At 42.6% G+C, this 12,416-nt stretch overlaps 1 protein-coding gene across 1 annotated transcript in view; it reads right to left on the bottom strand.

Annotated features, from left to right (window-relative positions):
* The window catches only part of SLC23A1 (solute carrier family 23 member 1), a 109,678-nt gene that overhangs the window by 71,259 nt on the left and 26,003 nt on the right, over window positions 1-12,416 (bottom strand). Inside the window, exons 4-5 of the mRNA XM_068278126.1 lie at window positions 11,470-11,627; window positions 7,837-7,925 (exon numbers count right to left, since the gene is read on the bottom strand). Coding sequence (XP_068134227.1) covers window positions 7,837-7,925; window positions 11,470-11,627 — 247 coding nt within the window. The remainder of the gene's footprint in view (window positions 1-7,836; window positions 7,926-11,469; window positions 11,628-12,416) is intronic.

The raw sequence follows: 12,416 nt of genomic DNA, 5'->3' as shown, positions 1-12,416 counted from the left end.
TGTCCAGCAGAAATACTTACATTTAGCTCCAGCTGCCAAAATACACACCACCCCATGGTCTGACCACTCACCAATCTCAATCTGCTGCTCATTCTCACTCCCAATCACCAGAGAATTCCACTGGCGCCTCAATGACTCCATGCTTTCTAAGGAAGAGCTAACCAACCAACTTAAGGAGAGGATCGAGGAATTTTTTACCGACAATACTGGCTCGGTATCTTCCTCTTTGACCTTATGGGAGGCCCATAAAGCCACCATTAGGGGCACTTTAATCGGAATGGCTAGCTTACTTAAGCGCCAACGCAACCAGAAAATTGCTGACCTGACTTCTAAACTGGAAGACGCTGAGAGCACCTGGAAGCAACGCCCCTCTCGTATTAACAGGCTCATTAAAGACAAAATTCGCACCGAACTAGACCTACTCCTTACTGATAACGTTGAACGCCAACTACGTTGGAGAAAACATCACTACTATTATAATGCCAACAAACCCTTAGCCCCCTTAGCCCGACGCCTTAAAAATAAACCCCTACACCCTACCATGCTAAGAGTGTATGACAACTCCGGTCAAATAACCGCTAACCCTCGGAAAATAGTAGACTTATTTGCTAAATTCCTCTCTGACTTATATACTAATACCCCTGCCACTTCTGACGCAACGATCGCCAACTTTCTAGATCAAGTAAATCTCCCTAAACTCGATCAGTCCACCACCACTACCCTTAGTGCCCCCATCACCGTCCCCGAAGTTTTATCCGCCATTAAGACTCTTAAGATCAATAAGACCCCAGGCCCTGATGGCTTCTCTGCCCAATATTATAAAAAATTAGCCCCTTTACTGGCTCCCACCCTAACTTCCTGCTATAATGAACTGCGAGAGGGAAAATCCCCCCCTCCTTCTATGCTAACAGCCCACATCTCCATGATCCCCAAAGTCGAGCAAGATTGCCATGCACTACACCAATTTCGCCCTATATCGCTCATTAACGTCGACCTTAAATTACTTGGGAAAATATTAGCCCTACGTCTGAATAAAGTCCTCCCAAAACTGATCCACCGAGACCAAGTGGGATTCGTCCCAGGTAGGCAGGCCGAGGACGGTACCAGACGGGCTATCCTTTTAGCCCATTATCTACATTCCCGTAAGATCCCGAGTGTAGCCTTATCACTAGACATTTTTAAAGCATTCGATACCCTCTCATGGGATTACCTGAAGCAAGCACTAGATAGATGGGGCCTAGACTCTCATTTTCTGAACTGGGTTAGTGGTCTATACTCCTCCCCCACAGCCTCAGTACGTTTCTCTGGTCACAGTTCACAATCTTTCCCAATAAAACGAGGCACACGGCAAGGTTGCCCGCTCTCCCCCCTGCTCTTTATCCTGGCCCTGGAACCTTTCGCATGCCTTTTGCGAGATAATATTGACATTAAAGGTGTAGAAAGGGCGGGTATTCACCATAAACTCCTAATGTTCGCGGACGACACCCTCTTATTTTTAACACAGCCCCATATATCTATCCCAAATGCTTTACGCGCCTTTACACAGTTTGCCCAGGTCTCGGGTCTAAAGATTAATATAGCTAAATCCAAGGCCCTAAGCGTCTCATTGCCTCAACAGCTCTCTACCCAACTAAAAGACTCATGCCCTTTCACTTGGGTCCACTCCCTGCCATACCTAGGCATCACCCTAACCCCTAATTATGCCTCACTATTCGCAGCTAATTACCCCCCATTACTAAAGTCCTTATCTTCACTCACAGACAGTTGGTCCTCTATTCCCCTCTCCTGGTTGGGGAAAATAAACTCAATCAAGATGTCCTTTCTACCCAAACTTTTATATTTTTTTCGCACCCTCCCAGTTAAAGTGCCTAATCATTACCTGCGCATCCTCCAACACAGGATACAATCCTTCATATGGGGCCACAAGCATCCCCGAGTCAATAAATCTACTTTATACGCTCACAAACTCGATGGAGGACTCGGAGTTCCACAGATTTGCTCATACTATCGAGCAGCAACCATCACGCAGCTAACCCGCCTATACCAAATCCACGATACCCCCCTGTGGGTCTTCCTCGAAATACCTGATTGCGCCCCTCAACTCCCGAGCACCCTTCTCGGGCTACCCCAGAGAATGCGGCCTCCATCTCTTAGCCCACCCATGCTCCACAGCCTTCAGGTCTGGGACTCTATCCGGTACGCGGCCGGTCTCCTCTCTCCCCATCTTCCACTATTACCTCTTATCAACAACCCTCTTTTTACCCCAGGTCTTGACAACCCGACGGCCTTCGAATGGTGGGAGGGAAAGGGTCTTAGCCGTGTCACACACTTCCTTACCCCTAGGGGAGTATACTCATGGCCTGCCCTACAGGAAAGTTTTCAAGCCCCTCCCAGAGAATTCTTCCGTTATCTTCAAATAAAACACTGGATACAATCTCTCATTCGGAATAAAGACCCCCCCTACGGTACTACACCCTATGAAAATATATGCTTACACCGCCCAAACTCAAAAGGACTAATTTCCACTATTTATGCTTTTCTCACTCGCCCTGACCGCCCCCACACCCATTCTTATCTTACTAAATGGGATGCAGACCTCCCAGGCACAAGGGACAGGGAGGATTGGCTAGGTATCTGGAGTACAATACCCCGTTGTTCCTCTAATTTACACACAGTTGAGGCCGCCTACAAAGTCATGACCCGCTGGTACTTAGTACCGGCAAGAATAGCCAAAGTGTTCCCTTCAGCCAACCCCTTTTGTTTCCGAGGCTGTAGGACTTTAGGCGACATGATGCATATTTGGTGGACTTGCCCCCGCTTGACGAGATTCTGGTGCCAAGTATACAGGTTGCTCTCAGCTCTCTTCCATATCTCCATTCCCAAAGACCCCTGGCAGGCTCTTCTACATGGAAAGGTGGAGTCACTGACCTCCTCCCAAAACAAGCTAGCCTCTCTTGTCTTCTCAGCAGCCACCATGACCATAGCTGCCAATTGGAAAAAATCCTCGGTCAACATTAACGAGGTCAAATCTCGGCTCAATTCCTTCATGACTAACGAGAAACTATCTAGTATACTAAATGACACCCACAAAAAATTTGGGAAGATCTGGGACCCCTGGATTCAGCTCGAACACCCACACATGGAGAGTTCCTCGATAACTAGACTGTGAGCCGGGACCTTCCCCCTTCACCTCTTTTCTCTACTTCCTTCCTTCCTTCTCTCTCTTTCTCTTTCTCCCCTCCCCCCTCTCCATCTCCCACTTGTTCTTTTTTTTTTGTTGTTTTGTTTTGTTTTTCTTCTTCTCCTGCTGAGACAACATCTGCGACCTCTTTCCCCGGTGCCTCATCTATCGCTGGACGATGGGCACCAGAGGTCCCAATCTCTCCTGGTTACAATCCAGGACTTCCTCCCCATGGACCTACAGCACACCCCAGATAGCTGGGCTTAGCCCTCTGGGGTCCACTCTCAACTTTCATATGCCTCCCCCATGTTAATCGCATACAACTGTCCACATAACTTCTACCGTTTATACTGTTATGATGTGCATTATCTATTTGTATGTCATGTTGATTGATTGTCAGCTTTTTTTCTTTCTGTTGTGCTGTACTCAATCTAAAATTCTTTAAAAATTCAATAAAATCTTTGAAATACAAAACGTTATTTTTCTCTGGCGCCCTTTTTTTCCTGTTGGGTGCCCATAAACGATATTTATTATGGGAGTGAATGGCGGCGCCTTTTTTGTCCACTTGCCTCATGCGCCCAAATTTCCCGCTCCCGTTGGAAACAGCTGTAAACTGCTATTTCCCACAATGCAATGAGTTTCACAGACAGGAAACTGCCACGACCATGGTCCTCACAGTCTCCTGTGGGAGGGGTTTCACCACAATATCAGCCACACAGAGCCCCCTAATGATCTGTTTGTGAAAAGGAAAAGATTTCTCATGGGAAAGGAGGTATCAGCTAGTACTGATTGGGATGAAGTTCAATTCTTGGTCACAGGCAGCCTCTCTTTAAATCCTTGATTTGCAAATGAAGAATAAGAAGCTTTCAATGCCAAGTGGTGCACTTTGGGTGTCCAGGACTGGTGAAAATATTTGTATTTCCAAATGCCCTGAAACTAAATTAAACTAGTTTAATACTATCCCAATTCAGTCCATTACATTTTAACTCTTTAGCAGTCAATTTACTTAGAGGAGTGTAAGTGCTCCAGGCCCATTTATTTTAGCAATTTTTTTTATTTCTTATTTGTTACATATCCTTGTTTCTAATTAGTACTGCTGTAATGTGTATTTATGGCCACTTGTCACTAGGGGGCAGTGTGAGACAATAATAGAGGACTGCTGCTTTTAGTTTCTGTATTTTCTGTTAGCAGCGAGAGAGATCAAAGCTTCAAAGAATCTCTAAAGGTAGCCATACACTTCTTCCTGCTCGGCAGGAAGTTTAAACGGTAGAGCGCCCTCTACTGTTTCAACTTCCTGCCGGGCAGGAGGAAGAGTAGCATGCCGGACCTGGAGACCAGACCAGAGCGGAGACGGAGCGGCGGTGACCGGGGGCAGTCGCGCCGGTAGAGCAGGTAATGTATTGCCGCTCTATTGCGTCGGTCGTCGGGCACTCGAACGCTGCTAGCGACATGCTCCCTACCCGCGGGCGATCGACGGTAATTTTCCGCACGGAGTGATCGACGGGATCGGACGAAATGGATTGAAATTGTAGCGGGAACGATGTGACAGCAGATTCGATCCCAGTGATCGAATCTGCTGTCGATCGGCGGGGAATCGGCCTAGTGTATGGCCAGCTTTACACAACAAGTTCTGCCATTTGAGGTCAAAAGCAGGGCACTTATCTATAACGAGATAACTCTATAGAAGCTGCTAATGAGTTAAAGGGAAGGTCCAAGCAAAAAAAAAAAATGAGTTTCACTTACCTGGGGCTTCTACCAGCCCCATGCAGCCATCCTGTGCCCTCGTAGTCACTCACTGCTGCTCCAGTCTCCCGCTGGCAGCTTTCTGACCTCGGAGGTCAGGGCCGAATTGCGTACATTTTTACACATTCCCGCTAGTGCAGGAACATTAACACATACATTTTTACGCGTTAGTGGTGCAACGCATACATTTTTGTTCCTGCACTAGCTGGAATGCGTAAAAATGTATGCAATGTGGCCCTGACCTCCGAGGTCAGAAAGCTGCCAGCGGGGGACTGGAGCAGCAGTGAGTGACTACGAGGGCACAGGATGGCTACATGGGGCTGGTAGAAGCCCCAGGTAAGTGAAACTCATTTTTTTTTTTTGCTTGGACCTTCCCTTTAAAGGACCACTATTGTGAAAAACTGTAAAATGTAAAATTCTTACATATAAAATCTACATTTGCTCCAGAATGAAATGCATTAAACGTGACACATCTGTCAGGTTTTGGACTAGTCCAACTCCTAACTGGAGATTCCCAGAGTTGTCTTCATTTTCAAAAGCACTTACTGAATGGCAGTTGCTCTTTCCATCTGCAAAAACAATGTGCAAAAGAGTAGAGATGTTGGCTGTTATCAGGGCCGGGCCGAGGCATAGGCTGGAGAGGCTCCAGCCTCAGGGCGCAGTGTAGGAGGGGGCGCACAATTCATTCAGCTGTCATTCCTAATTGTGTATGAAGCAGAAAGAAATAAGAAAAGGGGATACATAGCAGTGACTGCAAGCCAGATAACTAGATATTAAGGTGTTGGGGAGGTTGTGGGCCCTGTGGCCCTCTTAGTCTAATAGCAATCAGTGTGTGACAGCTGGGGTGGGAAGCATGGAGGGGCGCACTTTGGTGTCTCAGCCTTGGGTGCTGGAGGACCTTGTCCCTGCTCTGGCTGTTATCATGTATAGATATTTTCTAGGACAGGCGTGAGCAAACTCGGCCCTCCAGCTGTTACGGAACTACAAGTCCCACAATGCATTTGCCTTTATGAGTCAGGACTGTGGCTGTCAGACTCCTGCAATGTATTGTGGGACTTGTAGTTCCTTAACAGCTGGAGGGCCAAGTTTGCCCATGCCTGTTCTAGGGAGTGCTTTTGTATAGAAGAATTATGGGAATGTTGAAACCCTCCTATGGGAAGATGGACCAGTACAAAACCTGTCAAATCTGCAAAAAAATAAGGAAAAGGGTACCGTAATTTATATTGCATTTTACATCTTATATGTATGTGTTTACATGTGTTTTAAATCTTACAAATGTTTGCAATAGTGGTCCTTTAATTCTGTATTATGTTATAGCCTGAAATAATACAAGATACAATTAATGTAGTTTCCGACATACAGTATGTACCCAAGTATAGGGGCTTTAAAGGATACCCGAAGTGACATGTTACATGAAGAGATAGACATGTGTATGTACAGTGCCTAGCACACAAATAACTATGCTGTGTTCCTTTTTTTCTTTCTCTGCCGGAAAGAGTTAAATATCAGGTATGTAAGTGGCTGACTCAGTCCTGACTCAGACAGGAAGTGACTACAGTGTGACCCTCACTGATAAGAAATTCCCCTTTTTAAATCTTTCTTGCTCACATAGTTACATAGTTATTTTGGTTGAAAAAAGACATACGTCCATCGAGTTCAACCAGTACAAAGTACAACTCCAGCCCGTCCCCCACATACCCCTGTTGATCCAGAGTAAGGCGAAAAAACCCCCACAAGGCATGGTCCAATTAGCCCCAAAAGGGAAAAATTCCTTCCCGACTCCAGATGGCAATCAGATAAAATCCCTGGATCAACATCATTAGTGTTTTATAGTTGGAATTTCTTATCAGTGAGGGTCAAGCTGTGTCAGGACTGAGTCAGCCACTTACATACCTGATATTTAACTATTTCAGACACAGAAAGAAAAAAAAAGGAACACAGCCTAATTGTTTGTGTGCTAGTGTAACGATTGGTGTAGCAACACAGACGTCTGGTTATTGTGTGATCTGCAGTATCACCAATAAGCCAGACACTATACCTGATTATGTGGTGATCTGCAGAATCACCAATAATACAAGTATAGCTAACAGGTAACAGAAGTGTATAGTGCTTGGTGCAACTGGATAACTGATAAGTTTAGCTAGACCTCACCAGAGGAGCTGGTGGGTACAATCAGTAAAACCTCACCAGTGACAAGGGCTCACTGGGGAGTGGAGTGGTCAGACAGGCTAGGTTCGGCAACAGAGAGGCAGGTACAGTACAAATTCGGCAGGCAAGAGAGTAGTGAATATTCAGGCAGAGTCAGCAACAGAGTCAGATGGGCAGAAGTACAGAATCGATAAGAAAGAGCAAAGTCAGAAGTGAGCCAGAGTCATACACAGAATATCAAGTAATAACAATAATATAAAAATCCTAGTCTTGTGTGAAATTCCCGGTTTCTTCCCGGATCAAAGCACACCGGATACTAAATAAGGTCTGAGCGCTAACACAAAGTATTCACGACAGCAGACAGTTTGCAAGTGAGCACCGAAGGCTTAAGAAGCAGAGGAGACCCTACAATCAGAAGCGCCGCGAGTCTCCCCTGACGTCAGCCGACCGGCAGGTCAGCTGACGCGCCTCCTCCCAGCATAAAGGTTCTGTCTGTGCACACAGCAACCCTATGAGCCACTGACAAGCCCGTCCTCGGCGTGCAACACGCCGGAGAAACGGGCGAACTTCCCGACAAGGCAACCGAAGCAGCTGCGGAGGCACTCTGACTGCCCGCAGCTGCATCCTCAGAGAACCTTACAGCTAGGCACTGTACATATACATGTCTATCTCATTATGTCACATGTCACTTCGGGTATCCTTTAATGAATCTCAGACTTTATATATATATTATATGAATATTTTTTGTTTTACAGTTCATTTACCATAATCGGGGCATTTCCATTTATCCAGGGATAGAATAGCTCTAGCAGGAACCAAAAATGCAAATGCACTTGCTTGAAAGAGAGGTAGTCTGAAACAGAAACAATATCATACATTTATGCATAAACAAGTCATAGAAAGTGGCTTTCTCAGCACAATGAATTGTTATTATGGAGTTCGGTAGCATTGGTGGAGTTCGGCTAGTACTGTGTAGACAATCTCCAAAGCATCAGGGACAGCGGAAATAGTAATGGCGTTAGTGTTTGGTGTAGGTAGGGGGTAGGTTAGTTAGGTTGCCTAAGATGGGGGAGGTTAGTGTAAAGATTAGTGATGAACACACATTTTGCATAATCGTAATTTTGCATCGTAATTTGCAATTACTATGTGAAACCGTAATGTGAAATTTTGGAAAAATGTGTAATTCATTTAGCATGTAAACATAATCCATCTGTAATTTTGCGTAATTACACAACATTTTGCATAATTTCGTGACAACTTTAGCAGTCGATAGCAAAGCCCCCATAAATGCTGTCATCACCAAAATTACTACATATGTTAAAGAGACACTGAAGCGGAAAAAAAATTATGATATTACGATTTGTATGTGTAGTACAGCTAAGAAATAAAACATTAAGATCAGATACAGCAGTCTAATTGTTTCCAGTACATGAAGAGTTAAGAAACTCCAGTTGTTATCTCTATGCAAAAAAGCCATTAAGCTCTACGACTTTCAAAGTCGTGGAGAGGGCTGTCTTCTGACTTTTATTATCTCAACTGTTTGTGAACAAATTTATTTTTCTCTGCCAGAGGAGAGGTCATAAGTTAACAGACTGCTCTGAAAGAATCATTTTGAATGCAGAGTGTTGTGTAATCTGCACATATTATAGAATGATGCAATGTTAGAAAAAAAAACACTATTTACCTGAAAATAAAAATATGAGAATATTTTCTTTGCTGCTAATCTTCTAGTAATTATTCATAGTACACAACCAAATCATTATATCATATTTTTTTGCTTCAGTGTCTCTTTAAGGGGAATATTGGGAAAAAGTAACAAAAAAAATTGTCAAAAAGACCTTGTATTTTTGAGATAATTGATTTTAAAAATGCATTTGCATTTTTCAAAATTGATTATCTCAAAAACTACAAGTTTGTTTAGAAAAATTCCCAATATTCTCCTTAACATGCAGTACGTCTAAATTTTGGTGATGATAGCATTAACGGGGGCTTTGCTATTAACCTCTAGTCGGCACAAAATTTGTGTAATTACGCAAAAATGTGGATGGATTACGCAAAATCAATTGCATGTCCAAACCAAAATTACGTATGTCCGTAATCGCGAAAATTGTTATTAGCAGATTAGATCATCACTAGTGAAGACAGAATGAGATAGGCTGACAGTAGAATATTGGTAACATTACCAACGTTCTGCTAGCAATAACTGGTGATAGTAGAATATAGGTAAAATTAATGATATTCTACAATTAGCAAAATTTCTTGCCCAAATTAACCACTTCCGGATCACAGGCTTACACCCCCCTAGTGGACAGGCAATTATTTACAAGTCAGCACTCTGCAGCTTTAACAGCTCGCTGCACAGCCATACTACTTAGCACATAAATGGATCCTTCACCCTTTTCTGCCCACCAACAGAGAATTCTGTTGGTGGGCTCTAATCTCTGCTGCACAAGGTATTTATTTTTCTATTGATTTGATTGCTTATTATTTTATTTATTCTACCTCCCCCTGACAGCCAATCACATCGATCAGCTCTCATAGGCATAAGCCTATGAGATTCATTGGCTCTCTCTGAGCCTCTCCATGGTGGGAGGCACTTGGAGAGGGGAGTGAGCTGGCTTTTCATCTGCAGCAGATTAATATGTAGAATCATTTTAACAACCCATGAAATGCAAAAACAATCAATGTTTAAAGGGAACCAAGCACCATTTTTGTTTTCTGGTTTCTAATAACTACAGGAGCTGCCATGTCCCCCCCCCCCCCCCAGCTGCCTATTATTTATCCAAGGGTAGGTGTGAAGTTAGCATATGTGACTTCTGTAAACTCTTTGAAGCAAGGTGTCAACCATATACCATGTCAAACCAGCAGGGGACCACCCCCGCTGAGGAAAAGCTATTGTTTGCTCTCTGCTAATGTGTGAAATAAAATAATTATTTCAGTCCTTATCTGATGGAAACTTTGGGAAGGCCATGTAAGTAGGATAAAAATAGGCCTCTGCTAAACTTCTAAATGTAAAAAAAGAGATACATTTTTAATGAGCAACATTTGTTTTCATGCATATTAAATGTGCTATTGAGATGCCCTGGGTATTACAAATGGTGATCAGTTCACTTTAATGCAGTTTTAAAACTGGACCAAAATTGAAACTTCCTTTTAATTTAATTTGGCAATTTATACAGAAAAAAGTAACTGGAGCTGCCAAAGGTTGTTTATGACGAAGACATCTTACTGAAACTTTAAAAGGACAACTATAGCAAATAAAATATTAAAATTTAAAATGCATACATATAAATGTACATTACTTCCAGAGTACAATGCATTATAAATTACTTTTTTTTCCTATGCTGCTGTCAGTTACAGTAAGCAGTGAAAATTTGACAGATCTGTCCGGTTTAGGACTAGTCCATCTCCTCATGGGGGATACTCATTTATTTTTCTATTTACAAAAGCACTTACTGAATGGCACTTGCTGAGTCCAACTGCTAACAAGTAGGGAAGCTGGCTGAGAGTGTTGTATAGATCCTTTCCAGGGAGTGATTTTGTAAAGAATAAAAATAATACGGAGTATCCCCTATGAGGAGATGGACTAATCCAAAACCAGAGCTGTCAGCTTTTTACTACTTACTGTAACTGACAGCGACATAGGAAAAAAGTCATGTATAATACATTTTAGTCTGGGAAAAATATAAATGTTATCTGTATGTATTTTACATCCAATTTATTTAGAGGCTTGCAAGTGCGCCAGGCCAATTTATTTTAGCACTTTTTTTATTTCTTCTTTGTTAGATTTCCTAGCTTCTAATTAGTACCGCTGTAATGTGTATTTATGTCCACTTGTCACTAGGGGGCAGTGTGAGACAGTAATAGAGGACTTCTGCTTTCCGATTCTATATTTTATGTTAGCAGGAATGGATCAAAGCATTCCAAGATAATTACAGCACAACGAGTTCTGCCAACTGTGGTCTAATGCTAGGTACACACGGTTTGTTTTTTAGGTCGATTTTCCGTTCAATCAATTTTCGATTAAAATTTTTGCTCTATTTCCAGCTCGATCCTCTTATCTTTTCTCATCGATTTCCATTCATTTCTATGAGAAATCGACCAGAAGAACGATCGAAAATAATATCAGACATTATCTATCGAGCCATCTATCTAACACAAAATTGTATGGTGTGTTCCTAGCATAAAGCAGTGCACTTATCTCAAACGACATAACTCTATTGAAGCTGCCAATGGGTTAAAATATGTAGAGTTGTGATGAGTGTAATTGCTGTGGATTGTATAAACAGTTTATCTCATTGCTGTAATTACCTTACTGCAGTGTGCGTAATTCGCGCTAAATGTCTGAAAACAATGTGAAAGCTATTACTTGAGTAGACCAATTCAGTAATACATACCTAATGCCAAACGTTGTTTGGATAAACGTTGTTATTCCAACGCAAGTAAATATTGTTCCTATTAGCTGACTCACTGTCAGTTGGTCATCTCCAACGCAAAGCGCTTGCGCTAAAAGAAATGGTATCGCAATAGTTCCACTGAAGCATGTCAGATAGTGCTGTAAGACAGTAAAACGGTTACATTGTTAGGTTTAAAAAGTACACGCATAAGCATACGCATAATCTTGCAGTTTTGACCAGAAAGAATCGGAAATAAACTCACAGTAGCATCTGTAGCCAACGACATCTAATTGAAGGAAACAAAAACACAAACCCCCTTACATATGCCTAAAGGTGGCCACTAATAATCCAATCTTTTCATTTCTATGTAATATAAGGTAACTGCCTGAAGTATCCATTCAGTATATTCACTCAATTTACCCTTATACTACATAGATTTGGTAAGATTGGATGAAAAATATTGGATCATTGGTGGCCACCATAACACTAAGCTGCATAGCTGAACACTGAAGGTGATAACTCTCCCCCATAGTCCATCATGGTAGTCCTCTATACATGCATCACAGCCGATCTGGTGTTATATTATGCGTCAGCCAGACTCCGCCTCCTGTTAATGACGTCTTTGCTGAAATCTGTAGTTCAGCTTTATAATAGCCAAACCTGTCTGTGGCGGGGCCTAATTTAAAGTGTACCCGAGGCAATAGGTGACAGGATGAGATAAACATGTGAATGTACAGTACAAAACATAGGCATGGAAGTGACAGCTTCTGTCTTGTCGGTAGCTTGTCAGGAATATAGATAAACATCACTGATAAGCAAATTACAGCCATAAAAGTGTTCCTGGCAGAATACAATTTCTGGGTGCAGGGAGAGATAAAATACATGAACTATTGACCTTTTTTATTTATTTTTTCTCAGTTTTTTTTTTTTTTTTAACAACACATTTT

This window comes from Hyperolius riggenbachi, chromosome 3 (genome assembly GCF_040937935.1).
Source record: "Hyperolius riggenbachi isolate aHypRig1 chromosome 3, aHypRig1.pri, whole genome shotgun sequence".
In the NCBI taxonomy this organism is placed as follows: Eukaryota; Metazoa; Chordata; class Amphibia; order Anura; family Hyperoliidae; genus Hyperolius; species Hyperolius riggenbachi.
This window is presented reverse-complemented; position numbering and strand designations above follow the sequence as displayed.